The sequence below is a fragment of the Phascolarctos cinereus genome, unplaced genomic scaffold, assembly GCF_003287225.1.
Source record: "Phascolarctos cinereus isolate Bilbo 61053 unplaced genomic scaffold, phaCin_HiC Scaffold_5;HRSCAF=322, whole genome shotgun sequence".
In the NCBI taxonomy this organism is placed as follows: domain Eukaryota; kingdom Metazoa; phylum Chordata; class Mammalia; order Diprotodontia; family Phascolarctidae; genus Phascolarctos; species Phascolarctos cinereus.
Window position 1 is genome coordinate 91,815,084 of NW_027555958.1, and position 17,288 is coordinate 91,832,371.

Here is a 17,288-nt window from a genome sequence, read left to right on the forward strand (position 1 = left end):
ACTGAAGAAAAAGGATTTTAGTGAAATATACATAATATTAAAGTCCAAAACAAAATTCTTTTATACTAAAAAGAAACTTCATAACCATTGGCCTAATACATAAGTTTAAAAAGTCCCAGGTAACATAATATTAATAACTCTTACAACACTTTACTATACTGAAATATTTACTAAAGATGCAAAAATTGATTGCTCATTTTGAAGAGTCTTAGGGAACTAAGCTATTTTTAACATGTGGGTGTTCATTTATACAGAGAAAAGGCTCCTATCAATGATCTGAATTGAGTTCAAATCTTCTCTACATGCACACAATATGTTAAAAACCTAAAATCTTTGCCTTTATTTAAGAAATTACAAGATTCTGTATTGGCTATGATTATTTGATGCCTCTTTGAAAAAAAGTCCAACTTTAATGGTCTTGGCAAATTAATGAATCACATTTTTTTTCAGATTTACATAAAACATTTAATCTGCATTACATCCCTACTCTACTGGATAATACATATGTGAGCCTCACTTACAGTGATATCTGTCCTTCCCAATCTAAATTTGTTTACACTAAAGCGAGCTTCTCTCATTACAACCATCCAACCTCAAAACAAATACTGGGGGGTTATTAACCTTTTTAGTGCCGTGGACATATTTATCAGGCTGGTGAAACCCATGAACCCTCTTCTCAGAATACTGTTTTTATGTGCAATAAAGTAAAATATATAAAATTATCAAAGAAACCAATCATATTGAAATGCAGTTATCAAGGGACCCGAGGGTAAGAAACCTTGTAGAGTTAAAGGGAATTATTTTAGGTATATGGTTAGGTAGTTTTCTCCATTGCAGTCCTCTTCTAATGATGTTATCACAGCATCAGAAGTGACTTGACTCTGAAAGACTATGTCAGTGGAATGCAGAGCCTACACAGTTGAAAAGGATCAAGTGTAGGCCCAGCAATGGGTGGTCATTTGAAGATCAGCTTAGCTAAGTTTGAAGAGGCTCATCACCGAAGGGAGAGTTGGTTAACAAGTGATTGATTTTTTTTTTTTGTCACAGCAACTCAAATGTAGAGAGGTAGAAGGGTTATGACCTACATTGGCAGAAGAAGCTTTTACACAGTAAAAATCACAGAACTTTTGAAGTAATTAAGCTGAAAAAAGTAAGACAATACAAAAATACATCTTGAAATAAATGTTTAGTAGGTTTCTAGGCAATTTTGTAAATTACTTGTTTGCAAAACAGTTCTAGGACTTCTGCATCTCATACAAGCACACATCCAGTTAAGCAAGTGGAACCAATATGGACTTCAAAGAAGCAGCAAATAACATGTGTCATTTATGGGACAATTCCAGCTCCTACTGTCTCTGGACTAAAGTCAGATTCCAAGATACTTGTGTCTACCAAACTTTGAGCATGGACCCTGATTGGAACAGAATCTCAAATGGGCTAGAAGACAACAATGGTTCATTTGATGTGCAAACAGGGTATTCATAAGTGTATAACTTTTGGAAGCAGTTGTTCAAATCCTTCCTAGACCTAAGAGATTGTCACAGACTCAGAGAGTCATCGCATTTTACAAAGACAGGTGACCAGAACAATCACTATAAGGATACAATAGGATTACCTGTCACATCTAGCTTCTGTGTATGAACAAGTCCCAAAACCTGGACAGTACCAGTTATACTCTTTTTGCAAATGCTAGCCCTTTCAGGGCAGCCAGAGGGTCCTTTATATATGCTCTGACACAAGTTAATATAGTACCTAGAAATCAATAGAAGAAGAACATTGGGGAAAATGCAATATGATTATTCTAAATACATTAATGCTCTATTTTAATGCATTGAGAAATGTACAAAATGTTATTCTCTTTAATTTTCAAAAAACCAAAATTCTTACTAAAAATTATAAATTCTTATAATGAATTTATAATTCATAATATTTATAAGTGAAAATTATTCAGTAAAATTAATTAGGATTCAAACTCCAAAAAAAAACTCAATATATTGATATTCCCACATGAAATTGGAATAAAATACTCAGTTGTAGAAGTAGATTAATATTAGGACATCATACAACTGATAAAACACACACACATACACACATATACACTTTTTCAAAGACAGCTTGGCACCCTAGAGGATAATAAAAGTTAAAATACCTTCATTAAACCTGAGCAATACCCTCCAGGTGATTCAGAATTGCTGGCTTTCATCTGAGGACAATGGTTCATATTCTACCTACTAGAACAGCTCCACCATTAATTTAACGAGCATTTATTTCCAACAATATGATGAGCAGAAACTATAACTCAAGCACTGTATCCACCAGCAGATAGCATAGTACTTTGCACACACCAGGTGATTAATAAATATTTGTTATATCTGAAGTTACCTAAGCCCAAAGACTAGAATTACAGTTTAAGCTGAAAACAAACATTCTCTAGTACCAATGAATGAACTTGAGATCAAGCCGTTTTAAAGCCCACCTAATACTCTCCTGCTACTACTGTCTGGCAGATGTTAAACAGAAACTTCTACTCACGAGGTACCATCATGAACAAACAACCAGGACCCAGTAAGAGAAGAAAGCAGCCGCAGGTCATAGGTTTTGTGTTTCTGAATGAATTTACAATCCATCTTCTTTGGGGGACAGACAACTTTTGTTTTCCATTCAAAAGTCACCTCGCATCCACGGGTCTCACTGAAAACTTGTGGTGTTCCAATATCAATATTTTCATCACAGCTGAATATAATAGTAGATGATCGATAGCTATTTGCTGTGGAGCATAATGTTCATGAAATAGATTATATTTTGGGCTCTCCTGATTTAAAAAAAAAATCTAAAGTTTAGTACAAAATTCAGAGTTTCTGTCAGAATTCCAAAGACACAAAAGTCTGTGTCATTAATCTGGCAGGGAAATACACAGTCTCCCTATTTTTCATCATGTACTCTTGTATTATAAATTTGACTTTATTATTTAACTTTTCTTAGTAGATTTAATGGCATAAAAAAAATTGTTTGTTTGTTTTTGTAAAAGTATATGTAGGGGCAGCTAGGTGGGTGCAGTAGATAGAGCACTGGCCCTGGAGTCAGGAGGACCTGAGTTCAAAATCCAGCCTCAGACACATAACACTTACTAGCTGTGTGATCTGAGGCAAATCACTTAACTCCATTGCCTAGCCAAAAAAAAAAATTTTTTTTCAAGTATGTATAGATTTATGTGGAAATATGTTTAATATGATTGTATATGTATGTCTGAAGATTACCAATGTTCTTTCATGGTCACAGCCAAAATTTCTACTTACAAGCTCTGCAATATCCCCATTTCTGATCATTGTCATAGTTTTCTGTTGTGGCACACCAAGGTTTCGGTTTATCGTCTCTAATACAATCATCATAGCTCTTTCCCCGATAGATGAAAGGGAAGACGCAGGAATCACCTTGTTCAGTTTCTGAAAACAAGTACCACATATGTAATTAATATCACACAAGTAGTACATTGCCCATGCCAAAGGGTTAGGTGTAGATTAGAATATAAGGCAGGAAATAATAATATAACCACCCATTATATAAATCACTGACTTGGATTGTAATAATTACAAGTCGTGGTCATTAAATGTAAAACATTCTTCTGCATATAGTACTATTAAGTTTATTTTTAAAGCCTATATTAATTATGACAACTCCGTTTTGTTTTGTCTTCCAATTTAAAAAAAAATCTAATGGGTTTGGCAGATTTCAGTGTCTGGTGTTTTAAGCTCCCAGTTTTTCTAGTAATTTCCAAAATTAATATTCAACTTATAATACACCCCCATTGTGATGACTCACCTGGAGGACACTGATCACCATTTAGATATTTTAAAATGACTGTTTCATCCTGATGTCTATAATCCAAACTCATTGATGCTAGCCGTCCAAATGAAGAGGCCTTACTACCTGAGAGCAAGCACACCCCTCCATCTTTACAGCTCCCTTGAGGATCACTATTTGCTGCAGAACACACACCCACATTGTAAGTATGGGGTCCATGAGTTACCTAGATGGACAAATACTTCATGGATTATTATGAATATAAATCATCAGTTATTTGTACCTTACTATTAAATAATTTATCTTTAAATAAGGCCACATATTTTGAACTGTCTTAACATATGCATCCCTCTCACCTTTGCCACAGTTTTGCTGAGACCACACCTTTGTACCCTCCTGCCAGACATTCACCTAGGTATATTATTGCTATTGACATGCCCTTAGTCTAATCAGCCATCCTCCCCCCGAGAGAGAGTCTGTAAAGAACCTCTATTTATTTAGGATCTCTGCTTCTACTTTTATCACTCAGATTTCTCCTCTTTTCCTCGGCTCTGTTTCCAGTCCATCACCTAGGCTTCATAAATCCCACAATAGAGGCAGACCTATCCACAACCAAGGCCTTAAGTCTGCTACTTGTCTCTTTTACCCTGAGCTTTCACACACTGGCTAAGACTGTTCCACCTTCTAAGTCCCAGTGTACCTAACGGAGTCTCCTTAGCAAGAAGGATGGAGGCTATGTACAGGTTCAGACCTCAAAGAAACTTAAGACGTCTGCACCAAAAGCTGATCCTAACTTTGCAAACTCTAGGTCAATGGACTTGATTACAATACTCAAGGCCCCCAATGGAAAGATACATCACTTGGAAGACATTGCTGCAACCCAAACATCAACGATGTTGGCAAACCACAGCAGGGCTTACATAGCACATAGTTTGTCCAGGCACAGGTGCTTCTCAAGTTGGATTCCCCTTCCCTACCTCTAACCTCACTTCACCTTTCTGGTGAACTAATTGTGATCTATTTAATTGCTTTCAGCAAATTGCCCAAGAGGCCAGAGAATCAAAGAATTTAATATATTAAGCTGCTGGCTAACATTTGACACACTCCACATTGACATTAAATATATGCAGTACCATCTAATGAACAATTAAAATTTTATAGCATACAAAGAGTGGCATTAATTTGCACATAAACACACACACACACACACACACACACACACACATATATTTCAAAAGAGCTGACCAGTAATTTATTGAGAAGTGTAGTATATCCAAATGAAAACATGTAAACAGATATACCTAATTTCACATCAAATTGATGCCTATCATGAGCCATTATATTTAGAAAGGGCAGGAAACTTCCTTTATTCCTCAAAATCCTGACACCTTAATAGTAGCTTGACTTCCATAGACCCTGCATCAAGATTAGCCACCACCCTCACAAACACAGAAAGTCATCTAACAGTGAAAACTATTCCATTTCTGGAGCAAAGGAATAATGAAAAGTTCTGCTACCTATGGTGACTTACTTGTTCAGAAATACTAAATATATTATGGTACAGAGGACACTTAAAAATTCCAAAAAAAATATTATAGTAGAATTATAGCTCTTTCAAAAAATAAATAATGCATATGCACATGTATCTGTATATATATATGCATATACCTCTGTGTGTGTGTGTGTGTGTGTGTGTGTGTGTGTGTGTGTGTGTGTGAGTGTATGTTGATAATGCCAAAGATCAAGAATATTACCTTAACTGGTCTTTTAGAAAGACTGGACAAGTTAAAACTATAGTACAGCTGTTCATCTGTCACTGAACAGCCCACAGTTTTTACATCATCTGGACATACCACTGGAGTTTCCCATTCAAACACATAATCACAACCACTGGTTCTTATCATCTTTGGTGATCCCTATTAAAAAAAAAAAAGATTTTAACTTCATAGGAAATGTCATGATTTTCTTAAAATACCACCACTATCCTAGCTGACACAAAATGTGTAATATGATTTATCAAGAGATCCTAACCATACCCTGAGACAGCCACAGGGTTAAAAAGTAGTATAGTGCATTACTTACCAGAAGGTACTACACACCTGTACTTCTGGGTACCAACAGTACTTGCCTGGCATATCAACAACAGCAAGATGTCACTGGGGACAAAGACTCTGAAGATGCAGACATAAGGAATGTTCCATGGCTGCAGGTAACCTGGAATAGGCCTTTTCTGAAGCCCAGAAAATCAGCCATGACACATGTAAAGAGTTCCACAAAAGCCCCTTTGGAACAATTCTGTAGTTACCTAGAACTACCTATATAACTCCAGGGCACAAATGCTAATAATATTTTTAAATGCCACTTTGTATTTATATTTATATACACAGTGCATTATGGATAGAAAGGGCTTTCACAAACATCTCAATGGATTCTTAAAACAATTCTATGAAGTAGACATGCCATCACCTTGCAGAAGGAAAAAAATGGCATCGAATTACTTATCCAATATCAACTCAGGTATGAAGTGGCAGGCAGTGCTCCAACCCAGCTCCACCAAATCCTCAGAGAGCAATGGCCTTTCCATAACATCGCACTGCCCCAGAAACTCTACAAATCTGCATCAAGATATTTAGATTTTAAGTAGTCATTGAAGAATAAAAGAAAAGGGCTTTGAAATACAGTTAGCGGTTGTCATTGCAAAGGACAGAAACAGCTTATTTCTGTTTACAGCTAAAGTTACCTCCTCTGCCAAAACATATGCATTCGTTATTTCTAGAATCTGAAGCCAATTAAAACAGGAGAAAGGAGTAAAATATATTCATTAGGCCAAATAGTCTATTTCTGTCTGATGCTAAAGATTTCTTTTCCACATGGTCTGTATTCAATTGCTCCTACATGGCACATACCATTCAGGAAGGAAAGAAACCACAAGGGGAAAAATACTTCAAATAAGCCCCACAAACCTGGAATATTCAGTCTCCAGATTTCTAAAGGCAACTAAACACTGACTTGTTGCCAACACGTAGCTACTCCAAGACTCAGCCATGGTGTTTAGTACACTCTCTTCCTACGTGTAATCCTAAATGAAGCATAAAGCCTCATTTATATAGCACTGTGAGGGAAAGAAGTGTTCCACATAAAGGAACTTTTCAGATTTATCTCTTCAAATGCCATTTGAAAAATTCTAACCATTTGATAGAAATCTTTCTATAATATTCTATATGGTTCATCTCCTTAGAATATGCTAAACATAATTAAACCTTTTCTTAACTACCCATCATTATAAATGACAATTTTTGAAATAAGTTGAAATATACTGAGAACCTCTGGAGTTATGTGAGGCTATCTGTCCCTATCCAAAATGAACCCTAAACCATTCAATTTTTCAGTTTTTTTTTAATGTGATTTTTTTTGGGGGAGAGGAGAGAATCTCTTTTCTCATTATTATTGTATCTCTGTCTAGAAGTCTTACTAACCTCTTCATCATTACCACTACCTCACCCCACCCCACCTTCCCTGCATCCACTCTGAATTCCTGGTAAATAACCAAACTTGTTTAAAATGGGTATAAAGGATAAAACGACAGATTTACATCAACAGGCCAGAGGCCCTCTCCTGAGAAAAAAGTATATGGACTTTGACTGCAAATTCTGCCATTCAGAGTGGTCTTTTTTCTTACTTCTGGGTCTGAGGATTTATTCCATAAGCTTATTCCCTGTGAGCAAGGCAATTAACTCCAGCATCAGTTTCCTCATGTGAAAACAGGAATAATAGAACCTATTTCTCATGGTTGTTGTGAGGAATATTTTGTAAATCTCAAAGTTCTTTATAAATTTTTTTAATCATTATTGCAAATGGTTAAGGCTGCTCAAGTCTGTCCACTAGCTAAGTAGTACCACTAGGTCATTGGTTATTTAGGCACATAAAAATCATAGAACTAGAGTTGGAAGGGATATTAAAGGTAATCTAATTTAATCCCTAACCAAAACATGAATCCTAAGAACATACTTGAAAAGTAGTACTACAGTTTCCATAGGTAGACCACCAGTGACAGAAAACTCTCAAATTTTTTCACTGCTATAATTTTTTTAAAGTATTTCCTTATGTTGCTATTTAGTCATGTCTGACTCTCTGCAGCCCCATCTAGGGTTTTCTTGGCAAAGATCCTAGAGTAGTTTGCCATTTCCCTCTCCAGCTCATTTTACAGATGAGGAACTGAGGCAAACAGGGTTAAGTGACTTGCCCAGGGTCACACAGGTAATAAGTGTCTGAGGCTGGATTTGAACTAATAAAGAAGAGTCTTCCTGATTCCAAGCCCAGTGCTCTATCCACTCATTGTGCCACCTGGCTAGCCTATTTCCTTATATTGGGCTAAAATTAAACCCCTTAGTTTTATGCTCAAGTGTTCTAAAATACACTGCTACTACTTTATTAATAATTTGCAAGTTATTACAAAGTTTTCTGCATGTAAAGAGTGATATTCGTATTTCTATCGTTAACCTTCATTGTTGGCTTCCTAATTATTCTTTTCATCCTTGAATTAAAATCATGAATTTTGGGAACTGGAAGAGATTTTAGAAATCAACTAGTTCAATTTGCTCATTTTACAAAGAGATTGAGGAGCAGAGGTTAAATGACCTATCAATCAACTTGCCCAGAATCAGATTTGGAGCTGGCAGAGAACTTAGAGGTCTTCTTACCCAACACCTTCATCTTACAGACAAAGAAACTGAGGCCCAGAGACTACACTCTAGGTTACTCACAATTGTAACATGACCCTAGGTTCTCTAACTCCAGCTCTAATACTCATTCCACTGTCCTCCCAGTGGCTACAGAGCTGATTGGTAGCAGTGTTTATCAGGTCTGCAAACTCCCAGATCAATAACTAGGATTAGACTTATCCAAAGTAGAGCAGTTGTATTGGGTTATTTTTTTAAATAAGGGGAAGAATAATATCCTTACACTGTAAACATACACTATACCATGCATTTGTCACACCAATAAATGAAATATTAATATTTAGGGCATGAAAAGAAGTTGCTTACCATATTTATTCCTCTCTTACAATGAAATAAAATAATTGAGGAATAGTTAGCATTTCTGTCTAAAGGACATGGGGTAGAACTATCAAAAGTGATATAAATTTCATTAGTTGCACGATTAAGTTGTGGAGGCCCAGTGACACGACCAACATCCTAAGAGATAAAAGAAAAAACAGCTGGCTCAGGAAAACAATTTTTCAAGAGATAGCTGATTAAGTATTAAAATAAAATAACAAAAAAGTATACATCTATGAATTCATTCAATTCAGACCAAAATGTCTGCCATATAGAGATTATATGATGCTACCAGAATATGAATTTATCAGTGATGATCAAAAAAATTTTTCTAAAACTGTCAATCATTTCCATTTGTATTTCATTCTCAAAGAATCTAAGTTATTGAATATTACCTCCAGTAAGCTCATAGGTCCTATCCATCAGGGCTCCCAGAAAGGGGTCGAGTTACAAAGGGGCTTAAAAGGCAAACAGAGGAGTTTACTATTTGGTCCTGAAGGAACCAGTGGAGTTTAATGAATGGGGGGAGGCAGGCACCTCTGAGAGAGAGTGTGTGTGGGTGGGTGTGGGTGGGTGTGGGTGGGGGGGTACGTGGGTGTAGGTGCATGTGTGGGTGCATGTGTGTGTGTGGGTGCACGTGCAAGCACAATAGGGAGAGACGAGGTCAGACCCAGACCTGTGTTTTAGAAGATCATTTTGATAGCTGACTGGAGGATGGACTAGAATGGGGAGAGACTTTAGGCAGGAAGCCCCAAAACCAGCAGACTATTGCAATAGTGCATGCGTGAGGAGATGAGAGCTGGCACCAAGACGGCAGTGTCAAAAGAGAGAAGGGGGAGTATGTAAGAGATGTCACAGTAAGGAGCCAAAGATGGTACCTAGGTTATAAGCTAAGGTGATTGAGAGGATGGTGGTGCCTTCGACAGTAGAAGGGCAGTTACGAAGAGGTATAAGTTTGGGAGAAAAGATAAGAGTTCAGTTTTGGACCTATGGAGTATATGATTCAGTTCACAAATGAATCTATCTTTTACATCTATCTTTTACAACAGTATTTAGTCTTTCAAACACATGACTGCAAAAATATAGAAATAAAATGGTTTTTGAGGCTTTTTTCCAGAAAATACAACCTGAAGTAAGTGAATATAATTATTAAAAATGTTTTCAATATTAAAAACTGATATACTTACAATACTGTAGAAAATCAAATTCACTTTCCTGCATGATTTATTTATTAAAAGGTCTTAATAAGATTTCTTAGCTAATAAAAAACACACTTGCATTTCACAAGTGTTTTGAATTACACAAGTCTTGTACTTCACATTAAGAAGCTAGGCTCAGCAAATACACTTGCCAGCCCCTGTGCCTCTGATACAGAAGTCTCTACTCAGGGATAATGACAATGACAAACACATATGTATACGCATACAAAGATATGCACATATAAACAGCATGTGGCTCCTTAGCCTTCTTTCCATCAAAAGACACAGTATGCCTAACACCAGTTTTATTTCCATAAAGGCTATTGTCAAAATTATTTTTCAAACTTGTATATGTGATACTTACTATGGGAGGGTCATCAACAGGAATCTTACACACTGCTGCTCCAGCAGGACAAGAAATTCCATGGATGGGATTTAGAGCCTGACAGATGTTAATATAGAAATCTGGCTTGGTATCAGACAGATCATCATTTTCATTATAAGCTTCATAGCCACCAGTTCGATGGATCAAAGGACTGAGGTCAATAACAGAGCTTCCATTTTTCACTGAACACTGCTCCTGTTACAGGAAATTTGGGTCATGTTACATATCAGTATGTCCAAAGACACAAAGCAGCACTTATGCCAGGATTTGAAAACTCTACAACCTAAGCACAACTGCTGAGCTCATTTAGAAAGTTTCATCATATTTATTCTGATATTTTCCATCAAGTGTGTTTTATGGCTAGCACAACCTGGGTAGATTCAGATATGTTCAATGTCAATGATACAATTGTAGTATGAAAGACAAGACACTGAAATCCAGAACAGATATACCAAAAGTCAAAGCACAATCTCTTTCAGAGTTGACCCAGTTCAATGGACTCACCTCTTTCTCACAAGCCAGCGGGGTGTGCCAAGAAAAGTAAAGAGTACATGTCTGTTTATCCAAGGAAACAAACACAGGCTTATTGGTCACCCCAGAATTGTGTGTGCACACAAAGCTAATTACACTCTTATACTTCAGGGCATTCTTGGAAGGGCAAGGAGCTCCATCATCATAAACAAGCTGTAAGACTTGATCTACATACATTAGCCTGTTGTTCCAACTTCCAGCGTTAATTTTGGTCAATCCAAAGCAAACACCTGAAACAAATGGAAAAGAAAAAAAATTAATGATGTAAGGTACCTATTTTTCATTAGATTATTCCTTAAATTCAGGTCATATTTAAACCTCACACTTATTTTTAAATGGCTTACTGTAACACTGCACATTTAAGAATGTATCATTCATTTATCCATCAGCTTCTAAAGTGTGATATACCTCCATCAATGGATTTGCAACATCATTGATTATGACACTCCTTCCTATGGCAGCAGTTGTAATTTATCCACAAAGTCTCATCCCATACAACTCTTACCTTTATGTCCCCTTTTAGGTCCTCCACAGGGGCTCTAAGAAACATATTGAGGAATTTTCTCTGATCATCCAACATGCCATGCATATCAATGGAGCACATTAGACACCCAATGATTATCTCTCACTCTCACTGCTTGATCATTATACATCTCTAATGGTGTCTTTAATGCTACTTCTCTGTGCAATCCTTTGTTGGGAACATGTCAAGGCCACAACTACCTATTCATAGTGTTTTGCATGACCCACAATTTCAATTTTTGGTCAACTGTTATTGCATGATTCTAAAATATGGGTCTTCATTTCAGGGAGAAGCCTGCATAATTTCCCAAAGGTAATTCCATCTATCTTTCTTTTTATTCTTTGCCTACCTCACTGTCTTGTCATGGTGTCCATTACATATATATGCATTAATGGTCATCTGACTCTGAATTCCTTATGTGAAAAGTTAGGTCAAACCTTTCTGAGTGACTAGGGATATCACTGAGGAAGCTCTGCGGTATTCTGGAGTTTGATGTCTTCAGTGCAAAGTAATTCACAAAAAACATCTAGGTCACTGCATCTGCTACAGAGAATTACTCTTCCATCTGGGCATCCTTTTAGGCAAGTATACATCACTGAGTATTAAAAGTATAGTTTGAGGGGCAGCTAGGTGGCACAGTGGATAGAGCACTGGCCCTAGAGTCAGGAGGACCTGAATTCAAATCCGGCCTCAGACACATATCACTTACTAGCTGTGTGACCCTGGGCAAGTCACTTAACTCCATTGCCTAGACCCCCCCCCAAAAAAAAGGTATAGTTTGACTTAATTTAAAAGCTCTTCTCAAATTCTCTTAACTTTTCAGTGCCTCTAGGCAACCTAACACTAAATTGTAGGCAGGTGCCAATCTGCATTGTGCACATTGAGATACAAAAAAAAAAGAAATGAGAATTAAAAACACATTTTTAAAATACACAGATAAAAACAAAAATAGTTGCCTGTGACACTGAATAATTAAGTCTCCTGATTCCTTTCTCCTTCCTTTATACCAGGGCTCACACTCAAGATGTTTAAGTTCAGAATTTAATTTTCAGCAAAATTGGTAAACAGAAGGATGAAAATATATCTTACTTTCCTATTTTCCTCACAGAGCTTCAGCACAGGAAGATCTTGATGTCTTAAGGCATTAGGACTTTAATAGGGAAACCTATTTTGGCACTTACCAACTCCAGAAGGGCAGTTTTTAGTCCCTCCACAAATGCCCATATAAATTAATCCCTTTTCACTATAGGAAACCGAGTAACCAGAATCATTCTTTAAAGAGTTCAGATCAAATAGATGGCCTGTAAGAAAAGGGAAACTTTAGTGTTTTAAATAACAGACAGACATTTTGAAGGATTGGGAATCACAATGTTTCCAGCACAGGCCGCTATATTCTGTTACCACCAGTGCTAAACTTAACAATCTATCAACACTCTTCTACTGAAATGGCGTGAAAAATGTGATGACAGTATAGATATCCTTGTCCAGGTTGTACCACTTAATCCCTGAATTTCTAATTGAAAGCCTTGCTATTTCCCTGGAGGCAAATGGCTCAGACTATGCTCTTCCTCCTGTTGCTGCACAATAAGCACCATCTATAGCTGTGTCACTTCCTCCCAAAAGGATAACCCTGAAGCCCTGGTTTCTTAAAGGACTCTCCCCCCTGTAGCCCTCTCAGTTTCCAGACGTGAGGACCTTTTGAAAACCTCCAAGGTTCCCTTTTCCTTCAATCCATACTGCAGAAGGCTGTGTCCCACATTCAGATGTGCTTACTGAGGCAGCCCTCCCAACACAACAACAAGAAGAGGAAAGCGTTAAACCCAAAAAGGTAGGCCTGTGTCACCACAACACAGGCACTTACTAGTATGTCTACGGCTTCTTCTAAGTCTAAACAGTCAGTGTGGTGCATTCTCATGAAAAGATTTTCACACAAAACACGGGGATGTATTCAAGCCAGACTCCTCTGCTTCTAAAGTGTATCTCACAGAATCCGTCTGAGTGTTTACCTGTAGCAGGATTGGTGACTTGACAGTTGTCCTGTACATTGCTCTTTAAAGGACATGCAGCTGAGGTTTGCCATGAGAAAGTATACTCACAGTCTTCCACTGCACTTATAAACATGGGCTTAGAATCCTACAGGCAAAGTACAGAAAGAGTCCAGCATTATGGGGGGCTGTGACAATACCAGCTTGTATCAAATTGCTCTGAACATTTAAAAAACGTTCTTAATGCCTCTATGGGAGTGTTATGTCGTGATTACAAAGTGGGGAAAGAAAACAGAGCAGAGGTCAAGTATTAAACTCAAGGGTTGAACTACCTTTCTGAAAGAATCCATGCAAGTTTAAAAAAAAACAAGCTACAAAACCCAGCTTCCAGAGTGGCAGCTTCCAGGTAGGGTTATCTATCAAGCAACAAGCACTTACTTAATGCCTCCCCCTATGTACCATGTTCTGGGACGCCTAAAGTTGTTGTAGGAGGCCAAGTAATAATCAAAGGCATTACGTCCTTTGATCTGGTAGACCAAAACAACTCCAAACAAACTAAAAAAGTCTTTATACTATTATTGCTAATAACAATGATAATGACATATAAAATCTGCAAAAGTATTTTATGAATATCATCTCATTTTATGCTTACAATCCTGTGAATTGGGTACTATTATTATTCCCATTTTTACAGATAAGAAAACTGAACTTGAGAGATATTAAGTGACTTGCCCAAGGTTGCAAAGCTTATAATAAAGGTCTTGAGGTGGGATTACAACTCAGGTCTTCCTGACTCCCAAATCATCTTTCTTATATATATATATAGTACCTTATTCTTTTCAAAGCGTACTGAAATTACCACAGAACCTTAAAAGGTTCTCTTCTGCAGTACACTTACTCTGAGGTCAAATTCCTACTGACCCTACCTATTCTTTCTTTTCCAATTTCTCATTAGATACTCATCTATGTACTGTCCCAAAGGTATACTTCTCCCTCCCTTCCTCCCCTTCTTTCTTTCCTAATCTTCTGAGTTGATGTTTATGATTCCATACAAAGACACACGGCACAGAAATCAGCAATATGTTTGAAGGCTTCTAGGTGCATATGCCACTTTCTTCTACATAAGCAGTTCTAATTTCTATTCAAGTAGAGCAGACAAACTTCATGATTAAGGGCCTCCTCATATCTCAGTCTTCAGGACATCAGGACTACTACTTCTCAAGAATAAAAATTAGTTGCCTACCATAGTCTCTTTGCCCTGATAACCAAGAGGCTAGTTCAGCCTGGCCTGACTCTGGGCTCCCTGATTACTGCCTCACACAGGCAGCTAGAAAAATGCTTATTTAAGCCTCTAGGGCATAGAACTGCCCCATAATCTGTAAGGTACTAAATTTTTAAAAAATCAGCTTATTAAGAAACTAATCAGATGCCATATACCAATTAATTACAAAAGGCAATTATGGATATGAATAAAGGTAATGATAGAGAATCACTATACATATGGATTTTATACAATGGGTTTTTTAAAATTTTATACAGTATCTTAAAGATAAGAGTTCAACACAAACATGATCAAATAATTTAAAACATCCAGAATAGACATTTCTTGAGCCAGAGAAGAAATCTTGGTCACTGACTACAACACTATACAACCTTTTGCCATCGTGGTTGTAGCTATGTGAGACAGCTAGCTGGCACAGTGGATAGTGTGCTGAGTTCAGATCCTGCCTCAAAATGCTGATTAGCTGTGTTATTCATTTACCCTATCTTGGCTTTAGTTTCCTCCTCTATAAAAAGGAGATAGTAGCATCTACTTCACTAGACTGTGAGAATCAAAAGATACATATAAAACCCTCTGCAGAATGCTATATGGTCAGTGTTCTCCCCACCAACAAAGGGCTATTTGATCACTCCAACTTAGAAGTTCCCATCTACAAGAGGATGCAGTTGGCAGCTGTTAACACAGTAATGGCACTCACTACATGACTCTCACTGCATGTCAGGAGGATTGTCGTCATCTTTCTACGAATCTTATCGGGACACAGGTCTCCGTTGAGATATGTCAGAATGGAAGTGCCTTCACTGCTCCACTGAGGACCATCACTGACCCTGCCCAGGGTTGTGTATTTAGAGTTCTCCACCAAGCAGACAGCTGCATCAGGAGGGCAGGATCCTGAAATACAAATCAGAGAATGGTCTTCCCTCTTTTCCTTCTACCATATGGTACAATACTGAGATTTCCAATAAAGCAGTAAAATGTCCAAGGACAAGGACACAAAACTAAGGTTTCCATAGCACTCTATGCCTTCTTCTAGCTTGGTAATCAGAAGATTACCAGCTTTTGTTTCTGCTGCTACTACTACTTATCCCCAGGCATTTATATCTATAAAGCAATTTATAAGCATCATTATGTTTGAGCCTTAGTTTTATCTAGCAGTGACAATACATTAAAGGCCACTATGAATAAAACCGTTTCCAAACAATATTTTCTTCTCTTCTTTCTACTAAATGACCAAACCTACCAATCACTACAAGAAACAAGTTCCTCAGTTTTATAAGTTTCATTCTCCTTCAGTGTTGTCTAACCTAATATAATGATGAAGATAATGAAGACTATCAGTTCTTGACAAATCATAACCAAAAAAGTAACCCTTCGCTCACCAATGCCGGCCTGTGGGGCCAGGGACTTGCAGATGTTGATGAAGTAACGCTCTGTAGCACCAGTTCTTGTAACTGCTTCCCAGTTGTCATTGTATCGTGACAGAGGAGAAAGGTCAAAGGAGTTTCCTTCGTGATCTCTAAATTGAAGGATGGGAGTTCAGTTCAGCTACAATTCAGTCATATATGCTAAATCAAACATTAGCATTACACTTAACACCGTAAACATCCTATCTATCTGTACTTCAGTCTATACCAGCAACAATATATAGCGTTGATGTCTCAAAATCTCATAACTATTTCATGATGGCAAGTGTTCAAAAATGATTGGGGGTGGGAGAGTTCGGGATGGACATGATCATTTCAATTCTTGACCAGAAAAATACACCCAACACATGGCATCACTGCTTCCCAAGGTTATTTAAAAGGTATGATGACATACACGCTCTTTGTGTCTATAAGCTACCTCAATATACACCAATGGCAAGAAGAATGTACTTAGCTGACTGTACAACTCCTGACAGTGATTCTCAGCCTAATCATTTATTCTCTGATGGCTACTGTCCACATTAAAGGCTATGAGCCTCTAAAAATGTATGAACATTACAAATTAACTTAGAGATAAGAATAAATTTAAGTATGATTTTATCTGTTGATCCAGAAGAGTAAAAGTATAAACTAACTTACCTGAATGAACATTCAATGGACTCAAAAGGTGGACAAGCATATTGGGTTCGCCACTCAAACAAGTAAGAACAATCTAAAGTTTCCTTCAAGAACACTGGCTAAAGAAGATTAAAAATAAATACATGTGTCACTGTAAAGATGTAAAACTGGATGCAGTCATTTTAAAATCTCGACTTTAAAATGAAAAATTATTTTTATAGGGGTGTTTTTTCTCTCTCCTCTATAACAGAACATACTCCCTGGATGGCATCCTTCAGCTCTTTTATTAACTATGTCAAATATACTCACCTTCTGAGTGATGCGATCACAGTAAAAAAATATGGTTGTAGATCTTTGATATATTTTATGGCATGTGTCCCCACCAGTGTAATTAATCTTTATTAATCCATTTTCATAAGTCAGCGTCTGGGTAAGTAATCCTATTTTAAGGGGGAATCAGAAGAACAGAGAAAATTAAAACAC

At 37.2% G+C, this 17,288-nt stretch overlaps 1 protein-coding gene across 1 annotated transcript in view; it reads right to left on the reverse strand.

Annotated features, from left to right (window-relative positions):
• The window catches only part of IGF2R (insulin like growth factor 2 receptor), a 148,652-nt gene that overhangs the window by 16,270 nt on the left and 115,094 nt on the right, over nucleotides 1-17,288 (reverse strand). Inside the window, exons 28-41 of the mRNA XM_020986735.2 lie at nucleotides 17,115-17,245; nucleotides 16,827-16,924; nucleotides 16,143-16,279; nucleotides 15,461-15,654; nucleotides 13,503-13,629; nucleotides 12,678-12,797; nucleotides 10,947-11,203; nucleotides 10,422-10,637; nucleotides 8,847-8,996; nucleotides 5,556-5,717; nucleotides 3,820-4,027; nucleotides 3,297-3,443; nucleotides 2,533-2,767; nucleotides 1,616-1,752 (exon numbers count right to left, since the gene is read on the reverse strand). Coding sequence (XP_020842394.1) covers nucleotides 1,616-1,752; nucleotides 2,533-2,767; nucleotides 3,297-3,443; nucleotides 3,820-4,027; nucleotides 5,556-5,717; nucleotides 8,847-8,996; nucleotides 10,422-10,637; nucleotides 10,947-11,203; nucleotides 12,678-12,797; nucleotides 13,503-13,629; nucleotides 15,461-15,654; nucleotides 16,143-16,279; nucleotides 16,827-16,924; nucleotides 17,115-17,245 — 2,319 coding nt within the window. The remainder of the gene's footprint in view (nucleotides 1-1,615; nucleotides 1,753-2,532; nucleotides 2,768-3,296; nucleotides 3,444-3,819; nucleotides 4,028-5,555; nucleotides 5,718-8,846; nucleotides 8,997-10,421; nucleotides 10,638-10,946; nucleotides 11,204-12,677; nucleotides 12,798-13,502; nucleotides 13,630-15,460; nucleotides 15,655-16,142; nucleotides 16,280-16,826; nucleotides 16,925-17,114; nucleotides 17,246-17,288) is intronic.